Source organism: Mercenaria mercenaria, chromosome 17 (assembly GCF_021730395.1).
Source record: "Mercenaria mercenaria strain notata chromosome 17, MADL_Memer_1, whole genome shotgun sequence".
NCBI lineage: Eukaryota > Metazoa > Mollusca > Bivalvia > Venerida > Veneridae > Mercenaria > Mercenaria mercenaria.
The window spans coordinates 16,151,644-16,171,684 of record NC_069377.1 but is presented as its reverse complement, the minus strand read 5'-3'; the positions used below and the strand labels follow the sequence as shown (position 1 = coordinate 16,171,684).

Below are 20,041 nucleotides of genomic sequence, written 5' to 3'. Positions count from 1 at the left end.
TTGGCTAAGAGATCATTTCTGTCAAAGTGGGACATGATATTTGAGACAAGAATATCATAAGAAAACTTCAAACAAAAGCAATGTATACGACTGATTCATATTCACTATACTTTTCAAACCTGTTTTCGAACTTAAGTTTCTCAGAACAAAGGGTGACGAATTGTTATAGCTAGTATGTCATTTCGAAATTTTTGATTAGACTGATAGATAACTGGAGTAAACACTGGACCAGTCGCTCGCTGTCCAATGTCGTCATTCGAAACCAGGGGAGGTAATTACATGATTAATGATGTCCTTATTCATCACATTCTGTATAAAAATGAAAGTTACAGAAAGTAGTTTTCACAAATTCAGATAAATATACGAACCATACATACACAACATTCAGTACAATTACCTGTATGGTTCAAAGAAAAGAGTAAAGAACCAGACATTACACAGTGCCATGACTGGTATAGCTGTTAGTACTGACATTGGATTTTAATCCACTATGTACAGATTACAAGTCTGCCATGTTCTGCCATGTTCATCTAGAATGCCAAAATACATTCACAACGAAATTTTAACGATACATCTCTGTTGTATCAAGTAAAAGCAGTGGGTCTCGTGTTACTTTCTTTGGAATAGTCATTCGTTGTCCTCATTTTGTCTTACCATTATTTACTTAATATCCTCAGTTGAAATACGTCATTGATATGTAGGTCTAGGCCTAAATAATTTGTATTCAAAGAAAACTTAAAGTTGCTATGGTCTTCACATTAACTAGTTCTCAAATTTATTCGAGGGAGCAAATCCTAAAGTTTCTTGTCTATTTACCCAATTTTTAGGGAATTTGATCCGAAATCTAATTAATTACAGACAAAGAAAACCACTCTTTAATAACACACCCGATTTCCCCCCTTTTGAACAAATTAAATTGTAATTTCCTTTCATTAATAAAAAGGTTTATTACATTTATATAATTGTATGAACATAATATAACAAAAATTAAATGCATTTTGCTGCAGCTGTTTTACCGTAACGGTTGCAATTTTAGAAAGTAAAGTTTGAGAACGTAGAGCAGAAAATTGCCCCAAATAATATCATCCTTTATTACTTTCTTACAAAATTTTCCACAAGGAGAAAGCGAGAGATGTGGCAATTTCATAAAGTGCCCCGATTATTCTCCCCGTTATTAATTGTTTCTGGTCCTCTGTGATCGTGGAGTCAGCAGCGAGACTAGGATTAGCACATATTATCACCTCTCAGTCACTGAATGCATTCTGTGCTACCAAAGGGATATTCGTATAGATAAATAAATAATGAATTTGTTTTATGAGGGTAAAAAATAGCTAAATAATGTATGAAATAATCCCCTTGCTCAGTTTGACCCCCTTTCATTTTCACGAAAAACTTTTATTCCATGAAAACATCTATTTTCATGAAAACTTAAAGCCAAGTTTGAAATTGTAGAACATGATAAGCTAAGGTGCCGGTTAACTTCAAGGGTTAGATCTACGTCTATTTTTATGAAAACTTAAAGCCAAGTTTGAAATTGTAGAACATGATAAGCTAAGGGGTCGGTAAACTTTAAGGGTTATATTTCGACATTTAAGGAGATGAGTTACGGATTATGAACACTAATAAGTCTGTATACATGCCTAGTAGTTAAGCAGAATCTCGTTTCCCACCAAGACTAATATTTTATATCAAAATTTAACTGACGTTAAAATATCGAACATCGATTGTCGACATAATACGAAGGCATTACTTCTGATCACGTGATCTCTCGCCTATTATCGCATAGTTCGCTCCTATATCTGCTGTCTTTAAACATTGTGTTCCTTAACCTTTAGCCTGTTGACGGCAAGTGATTCTGCCTTTGCGACCAGTGCAGACCAAGATCAGCCTAATGGTCTGCACTGTTCTCTATTTCAGTCAGTAAATTTTCAGTGAAAACCCCTTCAAATAATAAATGGTATTGCACAAAATGAATGATGGACCAGTCCATTTTAGAAATTTAGCAAGGTAAGGGCTAAAATAACAACTAAACAACAACAAAGTACAAAAACCATTGTAAATGTGAAATATAACATCTGCCAGCACTTAATTAGTTAGATATTAAAATGCTCATGATGCGTATTTTCCGGCGCTGATTAATAACTGCTTGTTTTTTTTCCACATGTTATTGTAAATCATAATCGGAAGGTAATGAGGATCTACCTCTACCTTATCCGTAACTGCAAAATCCAAGTATAAACTCCTAAGGTGGTAGTGGGAACATTTTTAATTTTCAAAATATCTTTTCTGGTCAAAAATCTATTTTTACTATTACCCGTTCATAAGCTACCTCAAACCGACAGCAGAACCGATTGAGTTTACACAGTCAAGTCAAATGTTACCAGACTTTGCAAACACAACCGATTAAGCTTGTATAGTCACATTATATATACCGCATTCCATTCAATTGAACTTATACACTATCAAGGATCATGCGTGATTAGGTCACATTAAATCCAGTCACATTACCAAAAGGCTTGTCAATCGAGCCAGAAGCGATCACGATCCGGCCACACTCACAAATTAGCTGCTCCATACCATATCAGACTGTACACTCATTCAGAAAACGACCAAACTCCAGCCACACAATTGATGGACATCAAAACTACCATAGTCCAGTCGTACTATTGAGCAAGCTTGAACAAAAATGTCAAAAGCTACTGTAATTCGGCCGTACTGCCGAACTAGCTTGCATAAAAAGTAAAAAAAAACTACCGTTGTCAGGCCGCACTGCCAAACTAGCTTGAGCAAAAAAATATAAAAAATTGCCGTAGATAAGCTGCACTGACAAACTAGGTTACACAAAAAGTCAAGAGCTACATAGTCTGGTCGTACTGTTCTACCGAACTATCTTGCACAGAAAGTCGGAACATGCCGTTGTCCAACCGTATTGCATGAAAATGTCAAAAGCTACCTATTTTGGCCGTACTACGAGCTCGCTTGCACAAAAAATCAAAAGCTACCTTTGTCCGGGCACTCGATCGATTGATCGTGCATGATCAGTTTTATGCATCCGACCAAATATTTATACTGACTGATGTGAAAATTAAAATGCAAGTTTAAATGTTATAGGATTAATATCAATGCACCTTTTCTATAAGTATAATTTCGGTCTATCACATGTCAGTGTCAACACACCGAGGTTATGAAAATCAAATATTGTTGCATTTACCTCAAAATACCAAAATTATTAATTTTTAACACCTAATAAACATAAAACAGTAAGCTATTCAGTATTACGTCATTTTTATATGACTGACGTTGTAAAATCATTTATAAATTAGACTCAAAGTTCCGGACAATGCAATTATGCAAACATTCCTGTATTTATATGATGCGTCAATACATAAAATGATTTTTTTTCTTTATGATATGCGAAAATGAACTAACGTGCGGCTATGCATGTTCGCCACAACTATGCTGTCCATGAATTTAATGCGATTAGATAATACAATTAATACTGTTTCTGTGGTTTTAAATGAAAACTTGTCTTTCATTTTTTATTGTGGTATTTGATTAGCCATGCAACGAATAATTATCACATGCACTATTTTATGCTGTAGTACCTTTTTACAACTTTGAACTTTTTACTATCAGTTCTTTGATCTATCTGATTTATTCTAAATGTTTCTTTTATCAAAGTTTTTTATTATTTTGCTGAAAACGTTTAGAGTTTTGAATGAAATATTAAAGGTTATCTCTAAAGCAATTCAAACTGGTTTTCGTCTGCCAATATCCCAGTATAAACCCAACTGGAGTAATTTACATATCTAATTAATTGCGCTTCTCCTTCGCGAGAGTAATCCTATGTACCTAACCACCCAGCATTTCTGAATATATTTGATAACAGATGGATAGATTATTAAAGAACAGTTGTCAAATTCATCATTGCTCATCTGTTGGGAATTTGGAATTAATTCTGATTGGTTAATCAAACATGATTTATCTGTCGATTGGTTGATTGACACCTCCAAATTGAAGAGTATTAAGAGAAGCGCATGTTCTCCTTGCGCATGAGATATATCAAAAACACGCAGATAAGTTGCATTTTGATATGCATGTTTCAATAAATCGGACATGTCATTATTTTAACGAGCCTTTAACTTCAGAAATGGACGTGATATACACCTCTGGATTTTAAAATAACGTTGGAATTTTATATATTTTTTAATTTTCGAAGATTTAAAATTTATATCATGTTAATGGAAATAAAATGATAAAATGTAAATGTACTACGTCATTTTTTTAGATAATTTTTATGATACAACTTAAAATTCAATTAACTATAATTAAAGACTCAAACATGGCGGTATCCACGTTATACTGTGTTCGGAATATATCTGTCATCTACGCGAGTTTATTGCTGTGGACACTGTGTTATGGGTACGAATATGATTATAAAAATGGAGAGTATATGAGAGACGGTGATCCCGATGCCTGGGGAATGGACGTTCGTTCTATCACTCATCGGCGTTGTGTTCCAATTCCAGCTGATTTAAAGTTATGCCAAGATGTGGAGTATGTAAACATGAGTGTGCCAAACCTCCTTGGCCATGATACTGTTGAGGAGGCCAAACGGCAAGCCAACCCTTGGGTGGCATTGAAAAACGTCGGCTGTCACCCAAATTTGGATTTATTTCTCTGCTCACTATATGCTCCAGTTTGCCTCGACAGGCCAATTTTTCCATGCCAGTCCTTGTGCGAGTCGGTCAAGTTTCACTGTGAAGGTTACATGAACAAATACGGATTTGTATGGCCTAATATACTTCACTGCGACAAATTTCCAACGGGAGATAGTCTTTGTATTAAACAGCTTACGTTCATAAACACAACAGGTGCGTAAAAGAGTCTTCGAAGTTTTTATATTTAACCACATACTCATTATCATTAATCTAGCATCATGCCAGCTAATTAAGTTCTCATTATTTATTTAGCCAACGATCCTTGTTTTCTATTAAGTATCAAATTTTCTTTAACTGGGCTTAATTGCAGGTGTATAAGACCTGAAATGTACTGTGTATTTTCGTATACGCTTTCGATTTAGGGAAGGCAAAATGAGAATGATAATTTCACGTAATCTATGATTATAATACCATTTATATCATTTGTTTCTTGCTATGTCAGCGCCACATATGCACGCACAAACACAGTAAAAGTGACAAAAAATAATTCATGCAAACAAGAAAATATCATCTTACTTTTGTCGTAAGAGGAATATTCTACAAGTGTTGGGAAAAGGGTTTAAAGTATTTATATATATAATATTGCGCGTATATTTTTGTACGTGTATTTGTTACTTACTTTATTATAATTCAATGAATAAAGTCAAATGTACTTAAGAATTAATGCTCTTAAACACAAAATATCATAATTCATTCTGTCATACTGTAAAAACCGAAATCTGTAAAACAAATAGTCCCTTTCAGTATACGTATCAGTATTTCTGTATACATTGTATTTTATAAAATAGACCAACAATAATCACCAGTTCTATAAGTATCGTCTGATAATTTTAGTTACCCTGCAACCTTTACAGATAAATTCCGTTAGTGAGGCTACATTGTACGTTATACACAGGTTGTGGCATTGGAGGGTTAGGCTTTTGAGAAGTCATTCTAGTTATACAGACATAATATATCTGTCACTATAGGGAGGTATTCAGCGTTGTTATCAGATGTTTTATTTAAGGTAATTTATCTGACGTAGGTCGTGTCACAGCTTTACTTTAAGCTCTTTGAGATCATTATAAATATTATATCACTTGGCAATTATCTTGTATTTCGGTATTGTAGTTTCTGACAATATCAAGAAACTGGATTCATATTTAATCTGTTATTGACGTATAAACTATATTATTAATAGAGTAACGATACAGAAATCGAGAAGTTAAAAATTGCATTAGACATTAGGACCCGATCACCCGTATTGGCGTGAAGCCTCGGTTCGAATTCCGATTTATCGTTCTCTTGTATAATAGTTTGCAGTTCAGGATTTGATACGCAAACTTCGAACTGAGATTAAAATTACATGATTGTCTTTATTATAAATGTTTATTAAGTTTCAGAAATGATGAAATACAATGTTGTACACGGATTGTCTGAACGGATTCCAAGCCTTGAGGAGATAAATTCTGTATAGTAGAATATGGGATTGGTTTATCTTTTTTTGGTTCGAAGACATTAAACAAGTACTTAACATTTTTGTTTGACCTATTGCTAAATGTGGTATAGGCTTGTACGGTTCAGAAGGTTTAGAAACTTATTTTTAAATTTCTCAAGAGATCTAACCTGCGTATATTTTTATTGATTGAGCTTCAAACACCTGTGATTAGAACATTATTGAAAGCGTATTATTATTATTGTGCCAAAATATTCTCTTGCCCTCCCACGACTCGTTCCCCTCGAATAAAAAAATAAATAAATAAATAAATAAATAAGTAAAAAATGAAATATGGAAAAAAATGCAGAAATGTATATCCTGTATGTAAACTTTTTTGTTTCCAAACGCATCAGAGCGAAATCCTTTCTAAAATTTCGTCAAATTCACGGCAGATGCCGCGGTATCGATCAGAATTATTCAATTTTAATAAATTAGTCTTATTCGCAACGTGTGGGGTCATATTAAGCCTGCATTCAATCTTCATGTTGTTTTACATGCATCAATTGAAATGTTTCTTTAAATGTTTTCGATACCGTAAATCTTTTCATAGAAGGAGTAATACTACACAATATTATCAAAAAAACATTTCTAATGTATCACAAATCAAGCAGATACATCGTAGTTAATCCTACGTATTTGATAGCTTTCTGAATATATAACAACCCCAAGAAAGGGAACGTAATAAACCAATTCATAGCCAAAATGATTTCACTTATTTTTCATGCTAGTTTAGAAAATAAATTTAATATGTCAATTTACAAATATATAACTATCATACACTAGTAAATCATATATCTGAAAAACCAATATTGTATTATCATATCAGATTCATATTGCATCCATTTCATGATTAACAAATTCAGAAGTACATACATTTACATACGTTGCAACCTCTGAGGGCGCTAAATTCACACTGTACCGGGGTTCTGGCCAGAGGAACAGAACTAGATAAAGCGAGAGAGATAGAGATAGAGAGAGATCTGACCGCTATTTGAAACGGCAATGGACAACTCTTGCTTTGGACGAGATAACACCATTGAAAGTCACACGATTTCTCGGTCCGTTTCGTATTACTTTTGCAATATCTATTTAATGTTTTATTGGGAAAAAACATTTATTCACAGATCAGTCAGATGTAGACAGACTGGGTCAGGCCCTGTTTGCTTGATAACGACAAATGGTGACTGGGCAGTGAGCACAGCGGATGTGCCAAATTCGTTATTACACTTAATTCAAACTTGGAGGATGTAAATATTACACAGAATGGGATTTTTCCATTAGTTTTATCTGAGGAGTCTTTAATGTTACAAACTTGAAACGAAATTTCTGTTGAAAATACTGATTCAACTACATATTTCTTTTATATACATATTACTGATTAAACGAATCGTTTGAGGATAACTGGAACTTCTAAGAAAATGGAAGGAAGTACCGCTAAAGTTTGTTCTTTTGAAGTTGTCTTTCATCAGTTAGATGTAAAACAAAAGAAAGAAAAGCTGGAGTGCTTTACTAGTTACAGGTATATTTTTTTCATCCATCAGAGGTTCATCAGAATACTGACACATTGTAAGCCTCTGTTATGCGTGAATATCATTTTTTTTTCATTAAAACTCACAATAATTGTAGGTACTTATGTATAAGAGCATATCCTTGACCATATGTGATGCGCGAGTTATTCGTCTCCTACTAGTCAAAAACCACAGGCTTAATGTCAGTCCCTCTAACTGATCTACACGATCGTTCTAAAGTACGCGTAGCGTTTTAGGAGGTGATGTTAATATGGACAGTGAGCACGGCGGATATGCCAAAATCCAGTTCGTCGGTCCAGATCAATAACTCTGCCACGCGTAGATAGATTTTGTATAGTATTTTAAAACAGCAAGAAATGTTTTGCGTTCAAGATCCATACCTCATGTCAAATATAATAGGTCAGTTTCCATGTCCAGACTGTAGCTTTTTATGCATACTTAGCGTGTCGCATGTTCAAGGTCACAAAGATGGAAAATTTATATCATTTTTCTGGTCCGGACAAACACCTTGCCGGTCAATAGTTTCCTTCGCATAAGAAGACGACCTGTCGAACGCATTAAAGTAAAGGTCACATTTAAATGTCACATTTCTTTTCCGGTCTATATCTTACTTTGCACAAAAATCACTGTAACCACCGATGATAAGTAAATATCGGCATCCCAATAGTATCAATATCTATCAATCATCATATAACTCCTGTCTGTCCTGATATAGAGTTTGCACATCTGCAGGACACATATATAAAGTCAAGTTCTACTTAGAGGTCATTTTTCTTGTTCAATCTGTATATATATTGTATTATTTGCCCTGATAGATAGATAGATAGATACGAACAAATCACCACCAATATATCAGACCAATTACTGCAAAGCGCCTAGCAGCACAAAAGAGCGTGCACAACCAGTCCGCTAACCCAACAAGATTAATTTCGATCCTTCTTTATATACACACGCGTATTGTACTATACATTCGCACTGGTTCAGCATTTGCATATATACTCAGATCTCTACTGTCACGTCTATTCTGTTTTGTAAGGTAAAACCTCACACGACACAGTTACATTTCCAGCTTTTGTAGACGAAGACTCCAGGTGCCCCTCCGGCTATTATTTCATCACGGGCGGGCACCTGGGCAGAACCACAGACCTTCAGTAAGCCAACTGAATGAAAATTCTGCACACAAATCCGACCTGGCAGCGGTGAGGGGCAAGTGAAATTAGCAATCTTAATCAGTCGGCCACGGAGGCATTTTCTATATAGAAATAAGAAGTACATGCTCACTTCTTACTTAATAACAAAATGCAGGATTCAAAAATGTCGACGTCATATAACGCCGCTTGAATGACAATCACATTTCGCCTTGAGACAGCCTTAGGATTCTTGTCGCCTCGTAACACAATTTTCCCGGAATTTCGTAATAAATCTAGATTAATTGCAGACATTAAAACAACCCCGTTTTAATATGAAACCCAGTTTTCTTTTTCGTACAAAGCAAATTATAATTTCTTTTAATTAGTAAAAGAGGTTATTACTCTTCTATGGTTGTATGAAAATATATTTTTTAAAAATGATACATTTTGTTGCAGCTGTTTTTATTTTAACGGTTGTAGTCATTTCACACTGAGTTTTAGGATGTTTGAAGAAGTTGAGCAGAATATTGTTCCAAAAAATATGAATAAAGATACATGATATACTTAACAAGTATCTTACAAAATTATCCACGAGGAGGAAGTGGAGATTGGGAGTTTTATAACGATGTAATGCTGCAGATATATATTATTGGTTACCACAATGTAACAGTGTTTAAGTACAGTATGGCCGCCGTAAACAGTTTCCCCGTTCATGGTCTTAGTGCCCTCATTTTCATTCTGTAGGGTCCATTTATTTTTTATGTATAAAATAGACTTCCGCCCGCTTAAGGCTGCACTAGAGTGCCTGAGGAGTGTTGCACGTTTCCGTATCTCTAAACTGGAACTTCTAAGAAAATGGAAGGAAGTTCCGCTAAAGTTTGTTCTTTTGAAGTTGTCTTTCATCAGTTAGATGTAAAACAAAAGAAAAAAAAGCTGGAGTGCTTTACTAGTTACAGGTATATTTTTCCATCCATCAGAGGTTCGTCAGAATACCGACACATTGTAAGCCTCTGTTTTGCGTGAATGTCTTTTTTTTAATAGTTGCGGGTGCTTATGTATAAGAAAACATCCTTGACCATATATGATGCGCGAGTTATTCGTCTCCTACTAGTCAAAAAACCAAAGGCTTAATGTCAGTCCCTCTAACTGAACTACACGATCTTACTAAGGTACATATAGCGTTTTAGGAGGTGATGTTAATATGGACAGTGAGCACGGCGGATATGCCAAAATCCAGTTCGTCGGTCCAGATCAATAACTCTGCCATGCGTAGATAGATTTTGTATAGTATTTTAAAACAGCAAGAAATGTTTTGCGTTAAAGATCCATACCTCATGTCAAATATAATAGGTCAGTTTCCATGTCCGGACTGTAGCTTTTTATACATACTTAGCGTGTCGCATATAAAAGCGAGACACTTAGCTTAATGTTTAAGGTCACACAGTCGAACGCATTAAAGTAAAGGTCACATTTAAATGTCACATTTCTTGTCCGGTCTATAACTTACTTTGCACAAAAATCACCGTAACCAGATGATAAGTAAATATCTGCATCCCAATAGTATCAATATCGATCAATCATCATATAACTCTTGTCTGTCCTGACATAGATTTTGCACATCTGCAGGACACATATATAAAGTCAAGTTCCACTTAGGGGTTATTTTTCTTGTTCAGTCTGTAATTCTGTATATATATTGTATTAATTGCCCTGATGAGTAAATAAACGAAACCGGTTGGCAAATATTAAGTAACCCATGTAGTGTTATTTATTTTTTCTAGATAGATAGATAGATACGAACAAATCACCACCAATATACTAGACCAAATTACTGCAAAGCGCCTAGCAGCACAAAAGAGCGTGCACAACAAGTCCACTAACCCAATAAGATTAATTTCGATCCTTCTTTATAATTTATACACACGCGTATTGTACTACACATTCGTACTGGTTCAACATTTGCATATATACTCAAATCTCTATTATCATGTCTATTCTGTTTTTGTAAGGTAAAACAGTCACCGACACAGTTACATTTCCAGCTTTTGATGGTGGATGGAGACTTCAGGTGCCCTTCCGGCCATTATTTCATCACGGGCGAGCACCTGGGTAGAACCACAGACCTTCAGTAAGCCAATTGAATGAAAATTCTACACCGGAGCGAGGTTCGAACCCGCAGCGGTGAGGGGCAAGTGATTTAAGTTAGCAATCGTAATCACTCGGCCACGGAGGCATTTTCTATATAGAAATAAGAAGGGCATGTACACTTTTTACTCAATATCAAAATACAGAATACAAGAATCCTTAGGTTAAAAAATATACCCATTTTCAACATGTGATTCATCACATGATGTTTTAAATAAAACTTGACCTTTAGTTTCGATTGACCAACGTCGCGATTTATAATGTTACCATTTCGTCTAAAATGTGAAAAGGTGTCATATATGCGTTTATTTAAGGCAATATTTTGTATAAAATTCATCAGCATGAAACCTTAGGTGCAAGCGTTTTCTTTCTCCCAATCAATATACCGTAAGGATGTTATATATTTCGTTTTTGTAAAATAAAAAAATGATGAACCCAAATACGGTTTATTTCCACTTTTTTGGAAGAAATATTAACTTCAGCGCGAAGTTGTTATAGTGTCATATATGCCGCGTGAACATACGGTATCATGATCAAAGGATTAAACTTAATGGTTAATTTGTATTTGAATGTTATTGCGATGATGCCATCGGCATCGCAAGAGTATCAATATCGATCTGTCACTATATAGCTCTTGTCTGTCCTGATACCGATTTTCGGTCCTATCGGTCTGGAGGTCAATTGGAAGCGCAGCGGTTTTCAAGTTTTCAGACAAAATATACAAACCGAAAATACCACATCCCTGTTATTTTCTCTCTCATTTTAACGATATCTGGCTATCTATGGGCATCCATCAATATCAGTGTGCTCATTTTGTCATATCGTTATTAATTTAATGTTCTGATTAGGGGTATGTTATTGATATTTAAGAAAATTATAATCAAAGAAAAACGTAACATTGTTGTGACCTTCACTTTAACCAATTGTAAATTTCGCCTTGAGACAGCCTAAGGGGTCTTATCGTCTCTTAACCCAATTTTCACGGGATTTCATATGAAATCTAGATTAATTGCAGACATTAAGACAATCCCTTTTTAATAAGAAACCCATTTTTCTTCTTTTGTACAAAGCAAATTATAATTTCTTTTAATTAGTAAAAGAGGTTATTACCGTTATATGGTTGTATGGAAATATTTGAAACAGTAATACATTTTGTTGCAGCTGTTTTTATTTTAACGGCTGTAGTCATTTCACACTGAATTTTAGGATGTTTGAAGAAGTTGCGCAGGATATTGTTCCAAAAGAATATAAATAAAGATACATGATATACACAAAATTGTCCATGAGGAGGAAGCGGGAGATTGGAGATTTTGTAACGATGTAAATTTATAACGGGTTGTTGTAGATATATCTTATTGGTTACCACAATGTAACAGTGTTTAAGTACAGTATGGCCGCCGTAAAAAGTCCCCCCTTTCTTGGACTCAGTGCCGTTATTTTCATTCTGTAGTGTCCATTATTTATTTTTATGTATAAAATAGACTTCCGCTTAAGGAGGCGCTAGAGTGCCTGAGGAGAGTTGCACGTGTCCTTACCTCTCCTGAACAGACTTGTTCAAAGTGAGTCTGCTAACATTACTGTATGTTGTATCTATGCTTTCAAAAGATCTTACAATTTTATCAATCATTTTCTCTTGAAGTATATCCTCGATTGTTTTATTATGAGGGTCATACTTAGCTAACTGATGGTCCTAATAAAATGGTTTATATGGGTTAGCACACTACATTTGAAATTTGTTTTCAGTATTTTGTTTTCTTACTTTCAAGGATTTTGAAATATGATAATCTAGTGGGTGTTAAAGTAATTTTATTGTAGAATTTCGAGAGGGATATTATCGGGTTATAAATAAGTGACGAACAAAGATTTAATAAATGATCCGTATAGGTGACTAAAATAGCAATACATTGCTATACATTGGATAATTCATTGCCCTGGAATCTAAATAAACAAACAACTTTTCATATATATATAGAGAGAAGTATAAAGATTATTTTAAAGACGTAGGTTATGAAAACGACAGATAATACTTTTGAATGAGCGAAAAAGGAAAACTGAGACATCAGTGTGTCGCAAGAGATAACATGGAAGAAATATTTATAGAACGTGAAAGAGATCATTTCATGGTACTTGTGTGTCTTAAAAGTGGGGGAGAGAGAGGGAGGGGATTGCTGAGTAGCCCTATGTGTGCAAGTGTCCTCATTACCATCCACACCTTCAAAAATGGTAGCTAGCAGGTATTCAGGTATTCTAGTGTTTGGACAATTTCAAGGCAGACGATGAGTAATCATTAGGTGGGAAATATTTAGCATATTATAATTTTGCTAATGTTTTAGTGCAGATATTTTTTAACAATTTTGATTGTGTTTATATTTTTACTTACATTTTATATGTATACCTCTGGGTAATAAATACAAAGTATGAGAGAATATTATTTGCTATATTTAGTCTGTCCCTACTAATGGCAGTCATTTGTCAATGTCTTAATGTCTAAAGCTGTAAAAATGCTCTTAAGTAATTCAAATAACAAAAATGCATATTCATTCATGAAAAAAACAACAGCATTAAATATGCCCTAAATGACTGCTGTCATCACAACTAGAATGCACCTGTCATGCCAGTGTAAATTGACAAATATTAACGCACTTTACTCTCCTAATTGGTAATGATTTGTTTGTGTCAGTCTGATGTCTTTTCTCAAAGATATAACTCATGGCCATTATTTTTCCGTGCCTGTCAAGTTGATGGATATTAAAGCACTCTTTTCTCAAACAGATAATTTTTTTTAAAACAAATATTTTGATTTTATTTTGCTCAGCTATCATGAAACAAATGTCAGATGGACAGTTACGCAGATAGGCTGTTAAATAATGATATTTTAGACAATAAAGTTGCAACTTAGCCGCAGACATCAAATTAAAAATGATACATGCCACCCTACATGTCACAAAATCAGCTAGTACAATACACGACATGAAATAGTGGCATTGTCACTATAGTATACAACATATACATGCTTCTGTAAGTGCAAATAATTTAAGGTGAATTAAAAAATTTAAGCATTTCTTTTCCTTTGAAGCTTTGTCTGCTTAGTTCTTTGTTAATTTATGTTACAATTACAGCCACATCAGTCTGTAAATACCATCATTTGGAATTTTAAAAAGTAATCTTTGTTAACCGATGGGTTCTCAAGACCGTGACATTTCCCCTATGTACGCTTCAATGGTAGGAGAAAATAGTGGCCGTTATAAGCAGGTTTTAAAGTAGTTATCTTTATTCGGTCGTGGTCTTTAAACAGGTTTGACTGTATCTACTACACGAACGTCATTATTGACACACCGTCTACAAATTTACTTCTTTGACAGTTTTAGTAGCAAATGCTTGCTATTTACGCACATAAACGAATGTCACTTGTTTCGAATACATGGTAATCTATCAGTGTTTACTAAATTTTATGGATTGCTGAGCAGACCAAAACGTTTTCATTGCTAACACCCACAAATGCTGACCCAAACACTTCTCAAAAAGAACCAAACTTTCTTTTAAATATAATGATAGTGTTTAACATACACATGTAACGTGGTAAGTATGCATTTTCAAGTATCCGAGTGTTTGGTGGCATAACATACTTGGAATAGAAACCATGTTAGAAAAGGTCTGTGAGAAACATGCCTTACATACAAATAGCCATTCTGTTGAAACGTTGTTGAGCAAAACCTAGCCTTGTTCCCTTGGTCTTGTCAATCCATAATGTTAAAAGATTTTGAGGAAAAAACAAATGCCCATCTTCAAGAGATGATATCTCAGCCGTTCTCGGACGATATCCAGGTCATGCTACCAGAGATGATATCTCAGCCATTTTCGGACGATATCCAGGTCATGCTCCCAGAGATGATATCTCAGCCGTTCTCGGACGATATCCAGGTCATGCTCCCAGAGGTGACATCTCAGCCGTTCTCGGACGATATCCAGGTCATGCTCCCAGAGGTGATATCTTAGCCGTTCTCGGACGATATCCAGGTCATGCTCCCAGAGGTGATATCTCAGCCGTTCTCGGACGATATCCAGGTCATGCTCTCGGAAGATATCCAGGTCATGCTCCCAGAGGTGATATCTCAGCCGTTCTCGGATGATATCCACGTCATGCTCCCAGAGGTGATATCTCAGCCATTCTCAGACGATATCCAGGTCATGCTCCCAGAGATGATATCTCAGCCGTTCTCGGACGATATCCACGTCATGCTCCCAGAGGTGATATCTCAGCCATTCTCAGACGATATCCAGGTCATGCTCCCAGAGATTATATCTCAGCCGTTCTCGGACGATATCCAGGTCATGCTCTTATATGTCCACCACATCACTACACATGGCCTACCGCCTTTTATTCAATTTGGATTAAATAAGATAAAGACAGATGTAATTACGCTCTATCAATAGTGAACTTCAGATGTGGTTTAGCCACATACTGCAGGAATTATAATACCAGCGTGTTCTAACTGGCGAATTGTGTACCTGGTATTAGCGTGATGGACTTCAAAGTTCCCTTCTTCCTTTCTGTATTATTCACTAGTAACAATTGCAGTTCCGCTATTTTTATAAAATGTCTACAGGTATGATAGAAAGATCTGTCAAATAAATATTTACCTCTGACAGATACGCCGGTAGGTACGGACATCATTTAGGTGTCTGCGGTTTAATCTTAGACAACAAGTGCACATTGATTACCAACGGTATTATCAGTACACCTTAGATTAAGCATGCATAACTTTTGTAAGCTATCATGGTTTTGCAAACCGCAAAGTATTTGAAGTTTATTGCAATTATTTATAGTCGAAGCAATTACTCTTTCTCAAAAGTAGTTTTTTCATTCTTTCGCTATACTGGCGATATTTTACTAGCAATGTCGACATTTTAATTCTTTGCAGAATACTCATTTTCGAAACTATCTAGACTATTGAAATGATGTTGTGATGTGGTTTAATACAACATAGTTCCTGACTACAATAGGCTATCATGTGGATCCGCATAAAAAAAAACTTTCATATTCTTTTCTAGACTGGCAATTGAATTGATGCTAAAATTGAACGGCAGCTACCAAAAGTAGATTTCAGACGTCCAAATCTACATATTTTTGAAAAGTGAAGAAATCTCCATCTGACGAAAAATTTCGGTTTATGTGATTTGGAACATATTTTAAGTACTCTCCAGGTTATAAAATCTGCGAGAAGATCCTTTCGAAGCATAGAATGCATCAATGCAAATTAATAGCAGACTCGGTTTGATTGAGTCTGTTCCTGAGAGAAAATGAAATGTGCAACGTCTTTCACGACCCTAGCACCGGTTTAACTTTTGAGCGGAATTCTATTTTAGTCGGATTGAATATTCTCCATGGTCTCAAACATTTCTTCTAGTTCTTCTGGCGGGTTCAGCGGGCCATGCATATCTTTAATTATTTGTGCTTACATATCCGTTTAATGAGGATTTGTACTGACATACTGTTAAAACTTCATCAGTAAACTGATAGAAAAAATCTTTCTAAGATCTGTTTCATGTTTAATTCTGATGTTTTAGATATTTGGTATTTTCCACACGTAAGAAGAAATAGTAACTTCTCCTTTGAAAAAACTGTTTTAGTGAAAGTCGTAGAAGCACCTACTCTATTCATTTTAAGATTCATATAAGAGTGCTTGGAGATGTCTCGATGTATAAAATTGATTTCCTTTCCTCACCTGTAACGTAATAAACCGTATTAGCGTCTGATGGCCCTTTCACGCTTCCGTAGAATCGAGATTTATTACACGAAATTCATTCCGAAATTATTTCTAAAATGTCTAGGTCTGTAGCTCTCAAATACGGAAATATCTTACACCCGAGGCATATACTGACACTTTCAGACAACATCAAAAAGGACCTTTTGAACGATTTGACGAAGTTCCAAAAATCTCCATATACCCTTGGATTTGTGTTTATTCAGAGCTCAAATATTTTTTCGTAGTTGAAAAGCTGACATGTCGTGCTAAAGCCCGGGTTTTTCAAATCGTTAGAAAGTGCTAAAAATTGACTCCCCATTAGCAAAAAAAGGAGAGAGAAGTCCACGCGCATACATTTAGACGGGGTGACCCCTGCGCGTGACCCCTGCATGACTATCGACCAATGCAAATGAGACTTTCGTTTTCATGTTTAGCCCGTGTCTACATTCATTTTCTTTACTTCTGGTTATAGCTGAAGGTCGAGTGACGTCAGTTTCTGTGTTGTCAAAAACATACCTATGCCTGGCGAGATTGCATGAAAATGCATCCGGTGTCCTAATCTGAACGTATAGTTTTTTTTTGTTTTGTTTAGACATATATATATAAAAGAAAACCATCCAATGGGTTTCCTCTATCTGTATTTCTGTCCACCTACCGGTTTCATATCATAATCATCAGGGCAGACATAGATATATATATACTACCGGTTTCATATCATTATCATATATTTTTATATGTCTGCCCTGATGATTATGATATGAAACCGGTAGGTGGACAGAAATACAGATAGAGGAAACCCATTGGATGTTTTTCTTTTTTATTTATTATATACTTGTCCAGGAGTAACTTTTAATATTTTCTATTATATATATATTAATTGTGTATGTAGAGCTACATTTAGACATTTTACAGTACAATGTAATTAAATGTCATGCAGTAATAGTTCATTATTTAAAACTTACATTGCACATTTATGCGTGTTTAGCTATATACGTATGTATGCAGTGAGTACTTTTTAAACCTGATACATAGTACTGTTAATACACAATCATATACATGTTAATTTATATTTACATAAACTATAAGGAGATCTAGATTCTAATATAGTTTTCATGTTTTTATAAAATTTTGGTTTGATATAGGCCTATATTTAATTTAATTAAGTAAGTAGGTATATGACATAGAAATACACCCTTTCAAGGAAAACACTTCAGGTATTGTCAATCCAATCATCAAAAGTTTTGACCTTTCTCATTTTATACAGGAAGTCGGTCATTTTTTTTTCTAACCATTGTGAATAATGACACATTTTCTGGTGATTTCGTTTACTGCACATTGTTATCAAAATTGATACCAGTATATAGAATATTTTATGGACTTACTATGACACTGTTTATATCCATTTATTCAAGACACTTTTATAAGACTGTTGTTTCATGCACTAACGAATCATGAAAGCACAGTTCAGATAATTTGACACATTGTCTATGTCTATGTTCTACTGCTTAGCAATCGTTAGCAGGCGCGTTGTCACGGATTGCTGTTAAAAAATAGTAAAAAACACAGACATTATGTGCATCACAAAGATAAAGTAAAAGATATATTCGTAAGATAGCCATATCAACAGATATTTTATTGTAGTGTGATACACAATTTAAATATGTGATAAATGTGTTTTCATATTTTGACCAAGGTGTACAGGTGGAAATGTATACATACAAACGGTAGCGCCTTAATTGATAAAATATTTTTTGTTTGCTTTTTTTCGCGTCGCCATGCAAAAGACGTCATTCGGAAAACTGTACATGTAACCGGCTAACTTTTATTTGTCTTTTGTTTTAGATCAAAGCTCAACACAGACATGCAAAAACATTACCAAAACGAATGTCTAAAACTTTAAGTGCAATATCTATAAATTGAGGTGTTGGAAAACAAAAATAACCAATATGCGAAAAGTAAAACTCCACAAACTAGCTCTGTGTTGCGACTGCTATCCTATTGCCATGTATCTGTCGAGTTATCGAATTCATTTCGTACTCCAAATTCTAGCCCTCAATCAAGCCTCTAATACGTTACATCTATTCAAAATACACCTAACTCTAGTCCCACAGATAATGTTTATGCCTCAGATACGTTACAGAAGTCCAGATCACACCAAAAGTGGCTCTCAAAAATGTTCAATCTGCTTTTGCTTTAATCAATCTAAAATACACCAGCGATAGCCTAACAAATAACGTTCAAGCCTCTAATACATCACAACAATCTAAAATACGCCCAACTAAGGTTCAAGCCACTGATATGTTAAATCAATAAAAAGCAACACTTAATGTAGTCCCCGAAATAACATTAATGTCAAAAACCCTTAGCCCCTTACATAAAGTCCATGCCACTCATACGTTACGGAAATCAAACTCTAGTCCTTCAAATACACTACAAGCCTCTTATACGCTACATCAGTCCCAAATACACATCCTGTAGGCCCTCAAATAACGTTCAAGCCACTAATATGTTACAAAAAAAAAACAACAAAAAACATTTAACAACCAGATCCAGAGATTGTATTTATTAATCCCTGGTTGCGCTGTTTCCAACGTCAGTCTATTTGTTCTGTCCATGTATCAACATTTTGAAATACTCAATATGTCGCATTCGTTCATGCACCTGACGCAGGAGTCAATGCAACGTTATATAGAACAATTTCCCATATGGACCGGCTTAAGCGGGATTCCATAACAAGTAAACCCGAATGGTGGGATGATCCAAAGGACTAGAAATTATAACAACGACTTATTAAACATGATTGTTACATAAAATGCCGTTCAGTATTTAAATTTTAGAGACATTGTCTTTTGTAACAAGACAGATCATTTATACATACAAGGTCGCATTTGAAATCAATTTGCTTAAAAGAAGCTTTGGTATTATTTTATGGCGTATATTATGATAATCCTTAACAGAACCAAGAAAACATCATGATTAATGGATCGTTTGTGTTTCAAGCTGAAAACCTCACACACTATGAAATACCTCTATCAAAAACAACAATTGATTCATTTTGCCAGAAAATTGATTAATATCCTTATAGGCTTTTTATGACGAAATTACTTGTGTGCGTGTGTTTGATCCCCCACATAAAGCAGCAGTTAACTGCACAAATGGTATTTAAATACAAGATCTTGAAGATTTTGAGTTTATGTGATTTTTGAATGAATATTTGCTATATCGTAGATCTCGAAATTATTCAGGTAGTGAAACTCTTGAACAGTTGCAAAATACCTGAAAGATACGATCG

The 20,041-nt window shown here is 34.9% G+C and overlaps 1 protein-coding gene across 6 annotated transcripts in view; it reads left to right on the top strand.

Moving 5' to 3' along the window:
- The window catches only part of LOC128550330 (secreted frizzled-related protein 1-like), a 77,106-nt gene that overhangs the window by 38,697 nt on the left and 18,368 nt on the right, over positions 1-20,041 (top strand). The window contains exon 1 of one of the 6 annotated variants that reach the window (XM_053529177.1): positions 3,852-4,874. The exons of 4 other annotated variants lie outside the window; for them this stretch is intronic. In XM_053529177.1, coding sequence (XP_053385152.1) covers positions 4,298-4,874 — 577 coding nt within the window. In that variant the 5' untranslated portion in view covers positions 3,852-4,297. Of the gene's footprint in view, positions 1-3,851; positions 4,875-20,041 lie in introns of those variants that run through there. One more of the 6 variants, XM_053529178.1, reaches the window with a different exon arrangement.